The following is a 22,062-nucleotide window of genomic DNA, read 5'->3' as shown; positions in this document are numbered from 1 at the left end:
GTGTGATTTCTCATTTGAGTGGAAATTAAATTAATACCACTGGGACCGGCTCGTGAATCTTTACACAGCCTGCTGTGGCCGATAACACACCGCCTCACGTGTTTTTGCTGGATATATTTGTCCCTTTTTCTTTTTAATAATAATAACAGTATAGCAGAGCGAAATTCCCTCGTTGCCCGGAAGAATGATTAAATCCACTTGTGCCGCGACACTGCTTTCATTATGTCACTTCGGTGGGCCGATGAAGAGCACTCGCAGGAGTGTAATTGGCGGCATCCATTTGTGACCTTGGCTCGAGCGCGAGGAGGAGGGGGTGCGTCGCATCATCAATACGAGATGGCGGGACGTCGGCGCCCAGAGGGGTGGGGGGGAGCCAGAGAGAAGGTTAGGCGGATGGGGGGGGGCACTGCCATCTGTCTATGTGTTCTGACCCACTGCCCTCCTCAGCGGCCCGGTGCCCAGATTAGGAGGAGCAACACACCGGCTAATTGCCACACGTGTGTTTGTGTGTGAAGCGACGGTCTTTGACGGAGATATTACAGAGGCTCCACTCGGCGTGATTTTCATGGAATAATACTCCCGTCTTATTAGCCGAAATCATGGAGTGGAGCTGTAGCGGACGAGGGTGCTCCATCCCCATTACCCCCTTCCAATTTGCCTCAATGAATTGTGGGTTCTTGACCCACAGGAAGTGACAAATTGACACTTCAGAGCAAAACACAAAACTATCTGCAGTTTACTGTCACATAGCAAGACTTCTTGCAATTGAAATGAATCATTTTCAGAGTGCTTGACTCCTGCTGTCTGGAGCCACCAAAGAGACGGATCGTCTGGTATCATTTTAATGAAGTGGTCTGCAAAATAAGTGAATCTTTTTGGATTCCATTTAAGTAAATGCTGCAAATAACACTTTATCATATTTGAATACCTACATCCTGACAGTTGAACATGAGACAAAGGACCTGTGAACAAATCAGGCTCCTTTTAGTGCTCTTAACTTTTAGGATTCCATTGGCCCGAAGACTAACAACCAATCAGAGCCGAGGAGTCTCTAACGCAGCTGTCAATCACTGCTCGTGGAGCTTGTAAATCCAGATCAAACTGTCACACTAAGTGTCAAGTTCAAGTATGAATCATGCATATTCTGTCCCTGAAATGTTCTGCTGTAAAATGAGAAAGTTCGTGAGCCGGCCGCCATGTTGTTAAACCAAGCCCACCAACCGGAGCAAACTTGTAACACCGGTCCACTAGAATTGAGTTGTCCCATCCTAACAGGTGCAATAGGCCCTTTTCACAGCAGCCATTTTTACAATCAATAACATTAATTATTGCCCTGTTCCATTTGGGTGGGCCAGGCCCCTGGTACTGTACCTGCTGGCTCGCCGTAATGGCTGCGACACACTAAACAGAATGGGACCATCAATATTTATATTATCACACCTGTTTACCCTTACATGACAACATGGCTGCTGTAAAAAGGGCCCATGAAAGTCATATGTCAGTCAGACAAGACGTCTAATCAGCAGTAAGAACACCTGTGTAAGTGTACCACGGCTGTGCAGGCGCTTCAAGTGGGCACTCGTCAGTCAAAGTGTGAGGGTGGTTTGATTTTCCGCCTGGGTGCTATTTTCTCCTTTTCGATCATGATAGTTTCATTAACTTTTAAAAAAAAAAAAAAAAGAAGGATACTTGTCATAATATCCTTTCTGCTGGTGGACTACGAAAACAAAGCATTATCTGAAAACTCATTAATATGAGTAAAAAGTATTTCGGGCGTGAACTTGGCCAGGCCGAGAGGGCGAGGAGGCCAGGCCTCTGTGGTTTTTACGCCCTGCATCGAGGCAATAAAAAACGTTGCATATTGCGGCTTTAACATGCAGGGGAGACGGGGAGGGAGCAAGTGTCAAGACAGAAAGATGAGGGATGGGAGACGGAGGGCTAAGAATTGTGAAGCCGCTTTTGTTAAACTCATTCTAATGTGAGGAACATCGCTCGGCTGCTTGACAAGCCGCCCGGGGGGCGGAGATCATATTAGCTGGATGTGTTGAAGGGGAGACACGTACACACACCTGTTAGAGCAGAAGATATGGACACTGTCAGAAGTAGTGATTGATTAAGTTCTCCGCTTCCTGTTTCCTCACCTGTCCATCCCTTTTACTCCACTTGCCACTCGCAGTCAGACAGAATGTGAAGTGAGTTTAAGATGCAGCTAGACTGTATACCGAGTCAAGAGGAAGATGTGAGTGGGCGCGAACTGATGCAAATAGAGGTGGACGGGTGTCTCGGCCTGCATGAGGTGAACATGTTTTAACTTAAAGAGGACATATTATGAAAAACTCACTTACTTGTGCTCATACATTTTAGTATCTGGAGCTGTGAAATAAGACAACCTGGTCACTTTTTTTTTGTGAGCTGCCTACATCAGAAAACATGTGGCTCTTTCAAGAGGTAATGCTGTGTTCACACCAAACGCGGCGCAAATTATTCCCGAAAATAGTCTGTGATATTTTCGGGGTTTGTGAGACGTGGACTCTCCTCTTTAGTATTTTTACTAGTAGATGACATACAAAGTCTATGCACAGACGCATTGAGACTGGAGTGATGCAAATTTGCGATGGCGCGGCGCAAATTTGCGTAAGTTCGCACGGCAAAATGTACGACTATTTGTTTGAAAATCACTAAACATGAATGTTGCCTGATAACTACCTCAGCAAATCCTTAAAATGTATGAAAGAAAATAAGATTTAACATTTGAAATTGTTTCGGCAATATGTCAGTGTTTAATATTTTAAAAAAGTATTTTTCTGAATTTGTGGCAGGTTGGTAATATGTTGCTCATATATGCATATATTTATATATATATATATATATATATATATATATATCCATCCTCTTTTTACTTCTTTGTCAGCTGTCTGGATTTATATAGTGTTGCTTTCACATACAGTTGTTCTTTTATACTTGAAATGTATAATGTCTATTGAGCTGTAAACAACTTTAAAGGGAAAGAAAGCAGTGCCTGAGTCTTCATATTTAAATCAGCAGTTTAATGGATGTTTCACCAGCGTGTAACAGTAAACGGTCTGTATCCTGTTCTATTCTGAGCCTGGACCACTGAGGTCCCAGCTCCGAGGGGGAAGCCGGGTCAAGGTGACATCACACACTGTGACACCACAGCCCGGAGTTGCCGCGACGACTGTCCCGACTCATCAGTCACACCTGTCAGACAGGTGTATGTGCGTGACTCTTGCCGGGTGCCCAGTGCACACAGGAGGTTGGCGATGAAGGACAGGATGGACGAAAACAATCATTTAAAGTTCATGTGTTGTTTTGTTTCTTCTCTCTCTGCAGTGAACCTACTGGACACGACGACCATCACGGGAGACTGGGGCTGGCTAACGTATCCGTCACATGGGGTAAGAGCAAAACACCCTCCACACAAGAAAATACATACTTTAAAAACGTTGTTCCACAAATTGATGCCAAAACGACTACAGACGTTGAATCAGCGTCTGGTCAGCAGCACGTTTGCTGGGTAATCCTTATTGAACTGCATCTCTGTGAAAAACTGCACACATTTCCACCACAAAGCGACACCTGTTGCAAAGGTAGTTTTATCCCATCTGAAGGCATGCGAGGTCGTGTTAAATGGGATCTGACTGTAACGCCAACGGCACGCGATCAGGCCTGACACCGCTTTGTAGAGAGGTTGACATCACAGAAGGGGGGGGCGGGCACTGAGAGAAGAGGGAGAAAGATGAAAGAGAGTGAGAACGAGGTGACGTCGATTATGATTAGCATATTGTAATGCCACACGATGATCCCCCGGGGTGATGAATTAGGACAGCCAGTGAGATGCCACCGCGTCCCCCGACTGCCCCACCACCACCCCACCCCGGCTGTCGGTGGAAGCGGTGGAAACATTTAACTCACCTTACGGCCCCGCACAACAGAAGGCGGTGTGATTGAGCGGCGGCCAGGAGGAGCAGATGGGTTGTCTTTCAAGACCTTAGAAAAAGAGCCGGAAGAATTGCATTTGAGTTTTGAGCGAAAACGACTCCTTCTGAGAGGAGAGCTTCTCTCGTCCCGACAGGCCCCCTGCGTCATGACATCCAGAGTACACAAACTCAGCCTGTGGGTGTCTCGTTTTATTGGTTCAATGTGTCACAAAGCTCCTCCTGCGCAATGAAAAGTTTGATCGAATGGATTCGGAGCCGGAGCTCATCTCTGTGGCATTATGGTCGAGGTTACATAAGGCGCGCGGCTTGTGCTGAATGGCAAGGATCTGAGGGAGGTGAAACAAGCTGCGTGATGTTTTTGTTCTGCTCAGACAGCTTTTTGTGCCGATGTTGAAGTGAGTCTACAGGGGAAATACTGACTACACTTATCTTTGAAGGTGAAGATTCCTTTGTGCGATGTGCAATGTCTAGCCACATGATTTAAAGAAACATGGCGCAGCATTGACGGTCATCGGTTTAGAAATAAATCTACTTATTAACAGCGGTGCAAAGACACGCAAGATTCAAGCAAACTCCTGAAACTCAGTCAAAGTAATGCTGCCGTCTAATAATCGTAACATTTGGCATCGGCCTGTAGTTTTCGTTAACCATCTTTGTTTTCGCTGTGACACTAAACCGTTTATTGGATGAAATCCAGTCGACCACCCTGCCCGCTAAGTGCTGTTACAAGACGGGACTCATTTCAGTCGACATCTCTGCATCACAACACATGAACATCTTTAAATGTGACGACAAACAGGTTAACCTCTTCACATGCAGTTGATAAGGTCAGTTCATTAGTTCAATATTTTGAACCTATATTCTTGCTAGATGTTACATATTACACCTTTAATGAAGTTGTTACCAAACTTTTAAAACCCACGGCGCCCCCTCTCATGGTCCCCAGCACCGACCCTGTGTGACTTTATACACAGTCAAAGTACCCGTTGAGCAAAGTCACAGTTCAGCAGGTTGGGTCACAGGAAAACCTGCTTCTTTGCTTCTTCCAGCGCCGAACATAAAAACGACGTCTCATTCTTCAGATTATGCATCTTCTCTCGGGCACACAGTTTGCCACCTGTTAGAAGGAGCACACTCAAGTCATAAGCTATTTGCAATGATTAAATGATGACTTTGAAAGTCATGCCAAGTGTTATTCTAAATGAGAGGAACACTAAATATTCTTGGACTGTTTTCTTTGGGGGGGGATTTATTGAGGAAAGAAGTTGCAAAACACTTTTACGTACGACATTAAAGAATGTTTTTATGCAATAATATATGAAAATGCAAGCAACTGGCCAGATGCCTCAGCAGCATTTCCAGCATCCGGTGCATCTGCCATGTCGACAGATGACTGTGCACCTCACAGCAACACATTACTGCTCAAACACAGAATCTAGATAGCCGGCATGGAGACCACTGACAGCGCTGGTGTGTGTTTTGACAGCCGGTTATCCGGGTACATAGTGTGTGTAAGTAAGTCACCATGCTGAAGGAGCTGCTCTCCTCCATGTGGGGAGGGTGGATTTACCGCCGTAGTGCCACCGGGGTCTGGCTGTGTTTTGAGCTCGATAATGAAGCTTTTTTTAAACGATTCTTCAGCAAAGCTATCAGAACGGGCAGCAGCCCTTTGTTGCCTCTGCTTTCAGGTTGTTGTTTTTTTCAGCCAAGCTGATGGAAATTGGAGAAGTACCGTGTTGCACTGCTAAAGGCAACACTTTATTGTATACTTCAACTCAAAAGCATAGCTTAGCATTGCACAGCTGTTCACAACTGTCTATCGAGATGTGTTTGCTACGATGGTGCAAAAACATCTATAGGTTCAGATCTTTATTTCAATACAATACTCCGAGCTGAGCTGAGCTCAGGGCAACTGCGTGATCACCGATCACATAGAAACGCCGTAGCTTTGGCGGAACAAGGATCTCTTGGCGTCCTTTACTCTATCGAAGGGAGAAACGGTGACAGCAACAAAGACGCCTTTTAAAAAATCCATATGGCATGTGTGTGTTGAGTTAAGATGGACTTCAGTACATGTGAACCTTTTCTTTAAAAGAAACACAATTTGCAATGACCAAGTTCACAATCACACTAATAATTCATCATGTGACAACATTCATGTTGTAAACATCATATTCCGTTTGGATTAGGCCTCATTCCGAATGGAGCGTTCTCCGATTGAGACATGTGGGATGTGCCGATATTATCCGGGTAAGGAACGTGCTTCGGATATATATACAGCGCATTCGGAACATGCGTCTCAATAGTTGTTGTTTTTTTTGGGTGTGGGGGTTATGTTTATCTTAAAATACATGGCTGCACTTAACAGCAGTATAAGTGGAGTATTCATTTTCGTTAGCAATGTAAACAGCTAATGACGAATATTGTCTTTTTTGGAACGAGGGCAAAAGCACCATTCTCTGCTTATAAACATAGTCAATGACTTTATTTACATGCACACTAATATTTCACTATTATTTGCACTTTGACAATACTCCAAATTAGCTAAAGGTCATGTCAGCAGCATATTCCGTTGGGTTTTTCTGAATCACTCCTGTCGCATTTTCCGATGAAGAATTGCTTTAGGAGCATTGTTTGACATGTGCACAGTGACTACGGAATATGAGCCTCAATTGCTGTTTTTAACACAGTTGGCGACACACGGCCTCTCGCCTGCCTACGATCAGCCCGCTGAACACGGGGAAGTATGGTTCTACGCTTCGTACTCAAACCGACTCGTAGAGATGCACGCCCAAAAGAAACACCTACTTTCAGATCATATATTATGAAAGCTTTGGATACAACAGGTTCTTTTGGATGACGCCGACCTTTTCAGAAAAGGTTGTTAAAGGAGGGAGGGAGGCTGTTTGACGTGACGCACGGCTGCATGTAAACAGGAATATTCGTGGATTACTCGTCTTTATTAGCCACGTAAACAGCTTAGTGGGAATAATGTCTTTTTTTGGAAATGGGGGCAAAAACCAGAATCTTTTGTGCATGTAAATATAGTGTGTGTGAGTGATACGCCTCCGCCAGTGTCTGTGTGTGTGAGAACATCACCGAGACCTCATGGGCTCTTTGATAAATGGATGTTTTGACAGCTTCTAACTCTCTCACACGCTCACTCTTACACACACACACACACACACACATACAGTCGACATATAAGGTCATTTTTTTTGCCGCCCTGACAGTTTAGGGCGTTATGAATGCTGCATGCTAGCAGCATCAGTTTTTCAGCTGCCCTCTTCTCCGGGGCGCCCAGCAGCTTCTTTGATGGTCTTATGTGGAGAAAATGCAGCTGCAGTGGAAGGAAAAGATTTCCGTCAGCCGACGATTATGTCGCGAAAAGCTGTTATGGTTTGGTGCTTGTGTGTGTGTGTGTGTGTGCTACATTTGATCCAAAAAAAGCGGTCGAGAAGTTTGGATTCTGCAATATCATGAGAAATCTATTGTTGCTGTAAATACATCAAACCTGGCACGGCTGTTATCCTGCAGCTTTTATATTTTACATTTAAAGCGTTGTTCAGGAGGGGACACACATGTCCCTGTGAGTGAGCGAGTAGGGCAAAGGTGAGAGGGAGAGAGGGGGAGGAAATAGATAGAGAGGTTGCCCACGGGGAATACAAGAGGAATAAGTGTCAAGTCCACGCTGGAGGAAGATGGATTAAAATTGTCAGCGTGAAGTTTCCTGAATGGGAAGTCATTTTCAGACGGCGGGAGGACAGGGGGTTGGGGACACACATTTTCTTCTCTGCAGCTCAGGCATCTGTTTATATTTTCATTGTACTCCTCGTCGGTGTATTCCCTTTGCATTTAGGCATACTGTATGGTGTCTTTAATTAAAGCTGCACTTACTCAATATTTAAAATCAATGCTAGAGTGGGCAGTGTATTTAAAAAATATTTTTTGTTGAAACTCTCTTTGCATCCCAAATGGCAATCAAGAAATCAAATTAAATTTCACAATGATAATTTCGGGGGAGTGGCTTTGGATGGAGGCCTGGAGGTATACGGGCTGTCAGTGTTGCTGACATGGCGTCTTTCTCGCTTGATTTGGTGACTTCTGGAGCTAGTGCTGCTAGCTGCTTTCCTTGGAAAAGAGTACCCTTGCTGGTTTATCCAATGTTACTTCCCCCAAGCTTGAAGTGTTGCTCAAATGACTACGTGTGATATGAAAGGGGTCACCCATCGTGATGGAGCCACAGAGAATAGAGTGCTGCAGGAATACGTCCTAAAACTCTGTTAAGACCTTATTTCCTGAAATAAGGTCTGTGGTTAGACACATTTAAATGTGTTTAAATGTTTAGTTCTATGATACAAAATCCAGTAAATACACCTTTAATGCTTTTGCGTGTCTTAAATAAGGCGGTTGCTAACAAGTGGCTAAATGTGACGGCCAACCTCATCAATAGAAGAACACTAGTGCGCCTTTATCTCAGTGGTGGTGACATGAAGTCATGTCACCACGGTGTAGTTTCTTTAAAGCCTGTTGTAGCTTTTGACTTCTTTGCCTTTACGCTTCAAAAATCATAAAAAGTGTAATTAATTAGTGAGGATTATTGTAAGCATCATAAGCGTTTATTTGCCACAGAGCTTATTTTAGGATCAAGGGATCTCATGCCAAATGAAAAGCCGTCTGGTAATGCGTTTTTTTGTCCCGACCAATCAGCGTCCAGTGAGAAGCTGCTGTCCGCTACGGGCATGGCTTATGTGTGCGACGTCAGGGGGAGGCCACTGTGTTCTAAACTACAATGGCTGAAGAGGTTCGTGTAGATGCTGCAGAATTATCGGTTCTAGGAGTACTTGAGAGAAGAACAAAGAACGACACTGAAGGCTTTTCTCCACGCTTCGGTAAGAGTTTGATTGGCAGATGGTTCATCCATTCACTTGCTAAATGCCTGCCCTATTCTGTGTAACAAAACATCTGGAGGGTCAGGTTACTTATTTTCTGCAATAATCTGCAGAAAGACGTCAACACAGCAATACACTATTATCATCACACCATGCAGCTCTTTGAACACATCACGTGTGACGAGGGCGAGGAAGCCATTGGATGTATAGATTCCATTATTTGCCAATTGTTGTTAAATAAATTATGAAAGAAATTCAACTTGCTTTTTTTTTTCTTTTTTATGATTTAAGGCATTATAACTATGTTGTACTGCAAAGACATTTTTGACATCTCTCTGCTTCTAGCCATGATTGGTGCTGTTTCCATAGAGGTGCAGGACTTATATATATATATATTGCAGTGAAAATCAAAGTTACAGAGAGTCCAATGCAACAGGAGCGAAAACGTCCCTGAAAAGGATTAGGGTTCAGAGGGTTATTAACTGATGTTGCTGGATGTGTAATCGTTGGCCACGTGTTTGCCTTTTTGAAGCCGTTTTACTTCAAACATGTGTGTCCTACTGCCCTAAATACTCAATAGAACACTAACTGTGTATCAATCCACGGCTGAAAATAGTCCCGAAGAAATTAACCATATCCTCCTGTCTGATGTAGTGATGCCTACCAAACTGCAGTGCCCAGATGTTTTCGGAGATTGTTGAGCCTCTACATATGTTGAGATGCTTTTTAAAGATTTACAAATGGGCTCGGGGCTGAGAGCCACAGGCAGGCCAGAGACGCCATGGAAACGAGCTAACGCAGCGTTTCGTGGATATGTTTTGGCGATATGATAAATATAGAATAACAGCAGCCTTTTTTCTTCAACAACCAAGGCAGAAACTCACTGTGCAACACTGAGACAGAGAACCAGGCTGTGAGCTCGTGCTCATGGAAGATGGAGAGAGCGAGAGAGGCTCAAGTCGAATTTATTCTCTTTTTTTTTTAGCAATGTTACAGCGAGATTAAAATGTTTCCAGGAAAATAGCTGAAGACTGTCAGCTTGCACTTCCTGTTCAATCAGTGGTGTGTGTGAGTGTGTGTGTGTGTGAGTTAGGTCTTTATTAGCACCCTGACCTCTCCCTTCATACGAGTCTCGTTTGGATGACACCATGACAGATCACGTCTTCCACTCACAAGGCGCCTTCTTTCCATCCAATTTATTCAGGCAATGGTTAGAACGCCCGTGGGCTGTCCCGGGAGCATCTTTCCTGTTTTTTACTCTCTCACACACACACGCACACACACACACACACACACACACACACACACACACACACACACACTTTCTTGCTCGCTTTCTCTCGGAGCTTGTCAGATAGGGCAGGAAGACTTCATTATCCTCCAGTCCGATCTATGTTGGCCATGACAGGTTCATCCACCGGCCACCCAGCAATCGATACGGCTGACAGTACAGGTAGTGTGTGTGTGTGTGTGCGAGTGTGTGTGTGTGATGATTAACGTGGGCTGTGGAAGCCATGATGTGGATGAGCTGAGGTGTCAAAAGCCCACAGTCTGTTGCCATTACTAACTATTTCTCCAGCTCCCTGTTACTTCCTCTGACACACACACACACCCACACACCCACACACCTTTTTCTTTGCATATTTCTAGCTGCGCCCCACTGACGGTGTCCTCCACTGCTGGTTCTTAAAGTCACAGTGAGCGACAGTTAGAGCATCTTTAGACTCTGCACTGTGATGTCTCTTCTTTGATGCTGACATTTTATTATTATTTTCACATTAATAACATCATCATTTTGTTACAGGTCTGAGCTCGCTATATTACATAGCAGAATTAACTCTAAATAAATAAATAAAACAAATAATAGCAAATACCAAATGAAATCAATTAAAATAAAATGAGGAAAAAATAAAAAAATACAAATAAGAGGGGGGGGGGGGGGGCATGATGTTTTTGGAGTGAAACACATAATAATCATTGAAAGATTAATTTCATGCACGCATACACACAGTTACTACCACACTATTGTTTACAATCAATCAAGGACTGAATTATGATCGATTGTTTCCGACGTAGTCTAATCCCAGGAGTGAACAGGGACTCTGTCTGTGAGTTTAGAGCCGCACATCCTGCACACGTGTGCTTTTGTTTCATTTCCAGCAGGTTATTCCCCAAAACATCTCCCGGAGTGACTTAGTTGTCTTTTTTTTTCTTTTCTTTCTTTTAATGGGTAATATAAACCCAGGGGCCCCAAACCACCTTAATCTGTCTCTGATCACATCTCACTATCATACCCCATTTTTGAATTATGCTTTTATTGTTGCAATTATCTTGTCAGTTTATATGATAAACGAGGCAGTCCAGATGTTTTCTTCCAGTTGGAGCGTTTGCTCCTCTTCGACTTTATCCAGCAAGGTTGAAAGGAACGCTTGTTTGTCATCATTCCACGGGAAAAGAAACCGTCTTAATTCAGATTTTATAAGGCTGAGAGGATGCAATTTAAAGTTTCTGGGGGTGAAAGAGAAAAGTCACACGGCAGTTGGCAACAAAGCAATGAAAATCCAATGAGACACTGAGTTACTGCCTTTCATACAGAACAGTGTATTCAACGCTAACTTCATTTAGCTAGAAAGGGGAGAAAAAAACATTTATTTAACTGTTAATTGATCAGTTCAATGAGCAGCTCATTTAACTTAATAATAAGAATAATGCCAAACCTTTAAAACTTTTAAACCTAAAAAATACTATTTCTGACTCAAGTTGTGTGTAAATCAGCTCTGCAAAACTTTTTGGACTGTTTTTAGGTGTTTTTTTGCTGCTATCAGCAGATCTGAATAAACACTTCTGTAACACACCCTCAGCTAGTCCTTGAAGCTCTGCTGCCCCCCCGATGACCGTCTGCTATGGCGTAATTGGCCACGTGTGCTCCCACGAGACGGCTGCTGATACACCTTTGCAGTGGAACCATCTCACTTAATAAACCCCCCCCAGGTAAAGGCAAAGATGTGCTGCGGGCGCTGGATCACTGGAGGGGCAGAGGAGCATGTGTGTGTGTGTGTGTGTGTGTGTGTGTGTGTTAATGTGTGTATACGCAGGCTGGGTTGGTGGAAGGAGTTGGGCCATTTGAAAGCAGGGCCAAAGCCAGCATGATCCCGGTTTGGATTTCCCGATCAGTCCTGGAAGGAGAAGCTGCCCGGGTGTCTGAATGAGTGGATCAGACAGACAGACCGCTCCATTCTGCTGTCGGCTTTAACAGGCGCAGCAGGGATGATCTGCTTGGAATGAGATGTTTGGAAATGTGTATCTCCTAGAGGCTCGTAGACTCCTGTGGGCTGTTGCACTAGCTCCCTAGCTAACTACGTTCTCTTGTAGCTATATTCAGTACCATAAAAGTTACTTTCAACATCCAGCTTTTTCATATACATGCTAATAGAGAGGCAAAGTCCCGCCCATAGACTGTATACCGTATAAGAAGTGGACGTTGTCATCATGACGTCACCCATTGGTTTGTGAACTGATGTGAACTCATGTCTTGAGGCCTCGAGTTCGGCGATTTGGCCATCGCAGCTTTTTTTTTAACTGATGAATGGCTCTGGTAGGTCATAAAGATATGGTCTATGTGACTCTAAATGGAGCATAATTTACCAAATGAACATCATGCTGTATTGACGAAGACTTGAAACTAGAGATTGAGACCATAAACTCATGTTTACAATGTTTACTGAGGTAATAACTCAAGAGAGAAGTAGAGTCATTTTGTCATAGACGTCTACAGTATACAATCGGACTTATTTTTGCAACCAGAGGAGTCGCCCTCTGCTGGTCAATAGAGATAATTCAAGTTTTGAAACACCTCCGCATTGGCTTTTCTCAGCAGAACCGGTTGCCGTCTGGTCCCGCCCCCTTCTGGTGGACCACCATATTTAGGAAAAAATATGTACAGTGGTCAACGGCTAGAGGTAATTTTGCACATCAAGAACGTCACTAGTGTTTTTTTTATTAAAAATAATGTGCCGTAGTCCGTAGGTATTCCACAAAAATATTCCATTTGTTCTCCGCGTAATCATGAACGAGAAAGTATAAAGACCACAAGCACACATCGCGTGGATGGATTAACATGAACTAGTACATTTTTTTGCGTTCAAAATTCTTAATTGTGATGATCTGATCTAGTTCATTTGAATCTATGTGAACTGAACTTTGAGCTAGCTCTTGTGACGTGTGAACTCCCACAGCACTTTAGCTCGCTAGCGAGCCGGGGTAACGGCCACGGTGTCGGTGACGTAGTCCACTGAGCGGTTTCGCACAAAAAGGACATATTTTCTTGCATTTAGATAAAATGTATAAAATAGTGTAGTGCGTGTCTGTGTGCGGAGGGGGGGGTGGCGGTGGCCTTGAGTCTATTCACCCCCCCCCCCCCGCACACAGACACACACTACACTATTTTATACATTTTATCTAAATGCAAGAAAATATGTCCTTTTTCTTCCTCTTTGTTAGGATTTTTTCCTCTTTTTGCACACACACAAACACACACAGTAAAAAATTGAATCTCAGAATAGACATTACACCATCTCCCCCACTGATCCCAGACCAGTGCAATTAACACTTCTATTCCAGAAAGGTTATCGCTGTCAAAGAGCCAGAGCCAACAGACAAGACACGTGCGCACACACACACACACACACACACACACACACACACACACACACACACACACGTAGAAGCAAAGTTATTAAGTCTGTTCTGGTTGTGTGGCTGATAGTAAGAGAGGCAGAAAGGTGTTGGCACAGCCTGATATTTCCGACTGAGTTAATATGCAGACCCGTTACTTCACACGGAGCCCAGCGCTAAGCCTGGAAATGCCACCAGTGAACACACACACACACACACACACACACACACACACACCGCGTGTGTTACGCAGCCATCACACCTCAGCGACTCTATCTTCATCATCCTCTTCCCATCCCTCCCTCCCTCTCAGTCTATGAGTTCTAAAGAAACCTCCATCAAACATACTAATCTGAAATGAGATCTCTCAAAGAGGACACCGGTCTACGGCTTTGTCTTTCTTCAGTCTTTCTTTTGACGCCTCTCCTCTTAAAATGTGTTGTCTGCACCGCATGGATGCTTGAATGCAACACAAAGACAGCGAAAGAGAGTTGTAGTAATGGATTACAAGAGATTGGATTATCCCATAATCTGAAGCCTGACAGGTATTCCATTAGTTATTGGACTGATCGCTTATTGGATTACACACAAATGTATGAGGAGGACATTTGACCTCCCTATCATTATCAATGAATATAGATCATCTTCTCTGACGTAAAGTAATCCCAAAAAATAAAAAGATATTTAATTCCCTTATAAACTGAGTGTATACTTCAGCAGTTTGACGAAACAATCTCAACTCAAGATCCACTTACTAGCCTTTACTGGAGCTTTCAACTGTATCAAACTGTGTTCATCAGAGGATGGAGTTTGCTATATTGTCACGGAGATGAATCAATTGATATGTGAGCTAATAGCTGTAATAAATGAATAAATCCTAAGACTTTAAGGACTTTGCGTCCACATTGGCTCAAATTAAGCATTAAAGTTTATACCTGATCTTAGGAGAAAAGATTCAAGGCCCTCTTAGAAATGTTTTTCAAACTAAATGATGTGTGCTGTGTAATCTGATGAAACCTTTTTGAATCACCTCTAATCTTGCCAAGGCCAATGCCGAGGTAGTATCGGCCGGGTGGTCGTTTGAACTTTTTCTGTAACCAGTGTAGCGTCACAATCACAGCACAAGCCTCTTCTCTCTCTGTGGACTGGAAGCTATCAGCACACTACAAAATCTGGGGAATCCATGTAGATGATTGATTATGGGGCCAAATTTTACTCATTTAGCTTCTGGCTAGTTAGCTAGCTAACGTTAGCTTGCTAACGCCACCATGCTTTCATGCTACACAAAAAAATGAAAGGCCAGTGACAGCACTGTGTATAACGGTGCCTCCTCCCGCTTTCATCAAACAGAGATGGTCTGTTTCATTTCTTGCCCTGTTTTTTATTTTAGCATTTTTTTTTCTTATAGTGAACTCAGACCTGAGTTCTTGACCTTTTTTTTTTAGTTATGTCACAAAAACTGTTTTCATTGGAATAGGAAGCTTTTCTAAAAGTATCTTGTAGCCTAAGAGACCTATTGTTTTTTTAATTCATTAGTTTTTTAATAGGAAAGTTCCATATGCTCACCGCTCTATAATAAAAATCCATATGATCCGAAGACTCTGACAAGAAGTTTTTCTGCACATAAATTAACAACAGCTGTCACATAGCGTTACATCTTTACCCCGGCCCTGTCAACCACACATGATTGACAGAGAACACTGTTTAATTTCATTTCAGTGTTTGCTACATTAGATGTGTCTATCGTATATATTATTGAGGCTTCTGTGGGATGAGACAAATATAGAACAAGCAAGGACAGTGAAGGTCATTAATACCAACTGGCTGAGTGTAACTTTTGTATCATTTTTGTCAGCCTGTTTTTTTTTTTTAAAGTTGGTAAATGCAATAGTGTGTTTGTTTGTGTGGTCTGGAGAACCCGGGGCGAATTTTGTGTATAGGACGTGAAAGCTGAGCACACCTGCAAGAATCTGTGTCTAAACCCGCAGCTACCTTCATCTTCCTCACAAACAACAGTGATGAATAGAGCCTTAAATACTTTCCATCGTCACTCACACCAGCCGCACATTATCATCTTTTCAACCAGTTTTCTCTCTGTATTTGTTAATCAGTCTTTCAGACTCCCTTTCATCTGCTTTGGCACTCCACTCTCTTTCATATCATATGTTATGAATAGATGGAAATTGATTTCATGCTTCAGGGCCTCGGGTCTCGTACGAGTAGCCCCCGAGATTCAGACAAAAAAAAAACCAAACACTTTCATTGTGCTCAACAACAGCTTCTCTGATCTTCAGGCAACTCAGATGGCAACTTCTTTTGTCGTAAGTGGAAACACTAAACGGGCTGAATAAAACAAAAGAGATTGAGATTAAAGAGAGAAAGGGTGCGCGGAGAATCAGAGAAATCGAGGAACGCGACACGTTAATTGTGACCCGTTAATTGACAAAGAGTCAGAGGAGGCTGAGCAGCAGCTTGATTTCTCGACCCCAGAACGTTCCATCAGAAACGCAATGAGCAATACAACTATCTCCCCTCATCATCTGTCTTTAGGAAAGGATCTTGGTTAGAGTTAAACTAAGTCAACGCAACATAGCTACTACAGTACGCACGTGATGTAGTACGTGATTTGGCTTAAATAACTCGGTAACTTAAAATGAGTCAAATTTGACTTTTGGACTCACGAGCCCTGGGTGAAAGTCCTGTTTGTTTGACCCTCTGACACGCAGTGAACACCAGCGTTCACCTACACACTTGCACTGCATGTACAGTCTGTGCTTGATTGACATATCCCTCGCTCTCTGTTCGCTTTGTTGCAGCTGGGAGGGCGGGACCCCTTCATCATCATTACCGGCACATAGTTTAGTGACGTCAACATTTCAACCTGTGCTGTGGTTTAATCAGCCTGTGAAGTAAAAACAACTGTGCAGGTGCGCAATGGCCTTTAAGAATGTCATAAAACAGCAATCAAAGACAGAAAAATGTAATTTGAGAAATAAAACATGGCAATAATATCTCGACATAATGCCCTGAGCCCAGGCCTTTGAATAGACTGAGGGAAGTGACAAAGCCTTGTAGCGTCAGTGGTAACACTGGCCGTGTTTCCACAAGTATATTTAATGCACATTTTAAGTATATTATAAGTATAGCGTTAGAATAGCTGTATGGAAACGTACAATTGTGTTTAAGCTCGCTTGAGGTAGTTTTGAGGTAGCAGGCCCATCATTACCCAGCATTACTCTGAAGCACAGATTCAATCTAAAAATCAGTCAGCACTACATGCACTATTTTAACTCAAATCTTAATGATACAAATTTATAGTTTTATTACAAAAAAATAATAATCCTTGAGTAAAGGCAATTACTTTTTTTGGTGTTTAGCCAACATTTAGTGTTAGAGTGTAGATAAATTATAAATGTGTGTATGCTGTCTTTTGAAAAATGAAATCAAACCTGAAACTAATTTGTTCAGCTCAGTTTAGAAACGTCTTTTTGTCCGGACATAGTTTGGAGGTGATTGAAACATCCAGTATATATTTCTATTCTTATACTTGTGTGTACCTGCAGCACATTTGCATCAGGTGTTAGGTTACTGGGTGTGTGGGGGAACAGTGTTGCTGATGAGAAATCCGATGAGTTGACAGGCAAAGAAACAGATGTTCAGTTTGCAGCCAATTAATGTCTCATTCTCTCTCTCTCTCTCTCTCTCTCTCTCGCTCTCTCTCTCTCTCGTAGTTAACTCTGTCTGTCTGTCTCTTTCTGTCTGACATACATATATCTGCACACACCCACACTGCACTGTCAGTGGGCCGCTCCGTGAAGCACTGCGTCTCCGTTGTCGCCGCGATAGAGAACTCTCTTATCGTGCTCTCACAAGATAAACACGCCCCGCTGAATCTCTCCGACTTCTTCTTCTTCCCTGGATGTCTGCTGAGAATGAGCAACCATTTTTGCACATTATTTACACGACTAAACAACAATCTCTTCCCTGCCCTGCTTTGCCGTACAGCTCCCAACCTCCTGAAAATCTGCTCTTAAGCTGCTTGGATTTTTTACTCTGGGAGAAAATTACATAGAAGAAAAAAATCATAAGATTTTCCTCGCCAAAAAAAAAAAAGGTGGATAGTGCAGCGATGGCAAGATGGGAATAATGAGGGCGATAGAGAGGTTATACACCCCACTAATTAGCCGAGGTCCTCACAAGTTCAAGGACAGTTTCAATTTAGCAGATAAAGATGAGAGGATGAGGAAGGGAGGGAAGGGTGAGACTTCCTACATCTTAATTATCCCAGTGGTTTTTGGCTGCTGGTGCCTCGGGGAGTGTGTGAGTGTGTGTGTGTGTGTGTGTGTCAAGGGATCGTGGTCGGGGGGGGGGGGGGCACGAGTCGAGGCTGAGGAGAGGAGTTGGAGGGCTTCCATGCAAAGCTCAGTCGTCTTATCCGAGACCGAGTTCAGCCGGGCGCGGCCCCAAAAGCTTCCCGGGGTCGACGCTTTCCCTTTCAATTACTCCGCCGCTCACGCTAGGATCGCACAAGCCCAGGATGCTCATGGGTAACACCGGGGTTAAATACACATGCATGTCCTGCTATTTATACGTGCACACAAATTGGCTGTATTTTCACATAGACAAAATAATCATTGTGGCATATCGTCGAAGGTCGACATTAATTGGGAGGATGGGAAAACTGCTCTTTCCTCGGTAGAGGAGGAGGAAGTCATATAGTTTGGCACAGAGTGAGTCTGGTTTTGTTTATGCCCACTGACAATTTATTTTCTCCATTTTTTAATCCTGGAAAGGAGTACCGTTCTCTTTTCCTGGACCGGCCTGCTTTACATCAACACACAGGGCTGGTCTTAGTGTTTTTGGGGGCCCCTGGGTTAAATGCTGCATTGGGGTTCCCCCCTCCTCCACATCTTAAAGACCTAATTAAATAGCATCTTTACTTTCTTAAAGGGTTGCTTAATTGATTTGGTACCAGACTTCCATAATCTTTAGGATTTGCCAGAGACATAAAAAAAGTCTTCAAAATGTGTAATTTTAAACACAAGCTGATATTATTTTCTCAGACTTAGAAAGCTCATTATTAATCACAGAAAACATTACACACTATACATATTAAACACACTCTTTATGACGAGTAAATCTAAGAATCTTACTCAGAAAATTTAACTATCTAATAAGATGTCTTTCATGTTAATATCAGGTGAGGTGGCACACAGTAAGAATATTAGTTGAGAAGAGAAAAGCTGTTTCATTAGGGTGAGAAGTGCAGGATTAATTCAAATCTAAAGTTATAGCTTTATTGGTAAGAATTTTAGGTTTATGCCTTATATTGCATATGCCTCCACCTGCAAAACCTCGCCCACTATTGAGCAAGCCAATCAAATTCCTGGAGGATATGATAAGACTCTCGAAACCTTACCCGTCCCCACATGATCCGTTTGACTTGGAAAGGTATTTGCTGACGACGCTCTTACAAGCAACTCCTTCAGGTTTTTTAAGATTTTCCGATGTTTGTAATTTTATTTAATTTCCGATGATCAAAGTGTCCTGCTCAGACTTGAACATTGGTAGTTTATAGAAAACAGAGTGGGGGGGACTTGCGGTTATTCTAAAATTCCAGTAATCAGAAAAATGGCCCATAGGACCGAATGCCCGTTTGTCCCAAAACCAGATGCCCAGTGGTCCGAAGGCCCATTGCTCCAAAAATACAAATACAATAACTATTATGCAGAATGACATTATTCCCCTCTTTGCCCTCACTGGTTGGGTTGGGTTGGTTAGGTTTAGTGCATGGGAGTGAGATTAGTTAGGGTTTAGGGTAAGATCAGGGTTAGCCAATCAGAGGCAGAGTAGGGCGGGTAGTAAACCATAGTAGTAAAAAAAAATATTGTGACTTGGAAGTTCCGGTGAGATCATTTTGCGTAATAATTAGCCATGTGATTCTGTTTATTGCTTCTATAGTTTGCATTTATGGAGCAATGGGCCTTCTGAAAAATGGCAGGGCACCAGTAGGGGCCCCCAGGAAAAGGGTTTCCTCCCCTGTCTACATCCGTAGCCCAGCACTGTTAACACCCAGTTCAGCCGGTCTCCTACTGGTGGGCAGTGTCATTATAAGACCCTCATATTAAATAAATCTCTAACCTTTTGAATGACCTCTACACTCTGTATGACACATGCAAATATACTAGAGAAGGGGAAAAAAAGCTGCTCTCATTCTCCTGGAGTTTGGCTTGAGCTGTTTGCATGAACTTTTGACACCCTGCAATTGAGTCCCCATGTTACCGTGAATAAAGCCAGTTGACAGAACTTCCTTATTTCCTCTTTGACTGAGCTGTGGTGGGTTACTTCCAATACAGGAGTGGGAGAGGATGTTATGTTCCCCCTGACATCCAAATGCAGCATGTAACCGTGTGACTGGATTTGACAATGAAGACCATAAGTAGAAGGTGTAAAGTGATTGCTTGCGGCAGTAAGCTGTCGGGGAGTAAAGCAGGTACCTTTGATTGCATGTGCTTAAAGGTAAATTAGGCTACTCTGTTTTTACATGTTTTTTATTCTGATATTTTTCGTCTGTTATGACAACATTGGTTTTGCAGGTATTTGGACATACATGTAAAGTATTGAACAAAGATTTGATAAAGATCTGACCTGATAATGGCACTGGTGATGAAAAAAGAAAGAAATAATGGATCATCAAAGTTACAATTCACTTTGAAGGAAACATAAACGTATCTACCGAAAATGTAATCAATCTGTCCAATAGTTTTTTCAGATGTTTTAGCCTGGAAAGAGGTGGACTAACCGACAGCCTAACAGCTAGCATGGCTAACAACTTGATCTGAAATTGATCTGTTGGAACTCCCTTTAGCTAAAATTATTCTAAAATAAATACTATAAAGTTAAGCTTTGGCCAGTGCAGACATTGTCGCAAAATCTTAGCAACAAAAATTTAGAATAGATGTATCAAATTAGTTCCTGTACTGATTTGGCATTTACACGCCAGGGTAAAAAAAAAAAAGCTAAATACTCGCCCTCAAATATTCTTTTGCAACAGTTGTAGCACTTTTTTGATAAAAGGGTAGGTAGCTAATCAAATACCAAAATCCTATTGACCCAGAGCGGTGTCCGTCTCAGGTCAATTGTTGGACAGCTGAAGTTACCGTAAGCTATTTTATAGAGTTCCCGTTTTTTTTAATGTTTCCGTTCTGCTCAACCTGATTATCTGCTGTGCACTCATGACAAAAACAACAGTTTGTCTAAAGGCCTTAAGTCTGATTGACTCATTCCACTGTTTAACCAAGACCTGACAGTTTGAGTGACAACTCATACAGGTTGTGAATGCATGCATCATGCCTTGTCTCTGTTAGGGTATGTGGAGCTGGGCTCGGATCTTATGCATGGAAAGGAAATTATTTTCAATTATTGTGGCCTACATTGCAAAAGTGAGCCTGTGTACATACCAACCAATGTATTTAAATCAATTAGATCATCTAGGATTTTCCTGGGCTCCTGATCTATAGATGGAAGTCTCCTCACGATACACTCGGGGGGGGGGGGGGGTGGTACACACTTTACTTCCTGTGATTGCATTTCCTTTGGGTGCTGGCCGTGCGCTGGGAGGTGCAGGAAGGTGTAACGCACATTAACACATTTTGAAGTACCAACACATTTCACTTCCCGTTCCTCCTCGTAACTCTATTATTGGCCCGCTGGCAGCACTCAGCAAACAATGTAAATCTAATCACATACATAAGGGGCATCTCATTAAAAGAAAATGTGTCCCGATGGAATTACATAAGTGAATTCCAACATGCTGGAATGTAGAACACATGATTGCTCGAGTTAACAGTTGCCCTCCCGGACAGAATAACGTTAGCATATTTAAAACCAGCATTTAATCTAACGTTTAACAGTGTTTGTTGAGATTTAAAAAAAATGTTTTGGACAAAGAATTTGAATTAGGAGATTTAAAAAAACAGGTTGATTTTGATCGTCAAAGTGTGCATCACTAATGAGGATACGACACGGAAACTTCAACCGCACCGTTCTGTCTTCTGAGAGATAAACATGTAGCACAGCATACACCTGACACACTGTGGCTGCCGCCTGTGTGACAGGGAGTCGCCACACGCTTCATTTGAAGTCAAAGCTAATAATCTTCCGAGGCGGTAAGGGAGGCACAGGCAGTCACGTGGGAAATATAGATGGTATGAATCTGTAAAAAACAGACAAAAGAAAACATGGAGATACATGTGACTGACCCCAAGAATGTTTTCTTTTCCTTCCTCTCTGCACAGTGGGATGCCATTAACGAGATGGACGAGTACTTCAGCCCCATCCACACGTACCAGGTGTGTGACGTTCATCATTACAGGAAGTGGAATTTATCACTTTGATCTCTGGGAAACTTTCTCAACATGAATTATTTAACAATACAAACTGGATAGTTAATCACCAGTTATTCTTTTATATTTTGTTGGATTATATGGGAATCATTTTCATTAAATTATACAAAAATAAAAGATTATGCAACAATT

The 22,062-nt window shown here is 42.8% G+C and overlaps 1 protein-coding gene across 1 annotated transcript in view; it reads left to right on the top strand.

Annotated features, from left to right (window-relative positions):
* epha8 (eph receptor A8) overlaps positions 1–22,062 on the top strand; it is a gene marked incomplete at both ends in the record, with an annotated part of 96,102 nt that overhangs the window by 21,743 nt on the left and 52,297 nt on the right. Inside the window, 2 exons of the mRNA XM_079156746.1 lie at positions 3,352–3,416; positions 21,823–21,876. Of these exons, the coding sequence (XP_079012872.1) occupies positions 3,352–3,416; positions 21,823–21,876 (119 nt within the window). The remainder of the gene's footprint in view (positions 1–3,351; positions 3,417–21,822; positions 21,877–22,062) is intronic.

The sequence above is a fragment of the Pholis gunnellus genome (assembly GCF_910591455.1).
Source record: "Pholis gunnellus genome assembly, chromosome: 3".
Lineage (NCBI taxonomy): Eukaryota > Metazoa > Chordata > Actinopteri > Perciformes > Pholidae > Pholis > Pholis gunnellus.
Note: the sequence above shows the minus strand (reverse complement) of the source record. Positions and strands in the feature narration are given on the sequence as shown.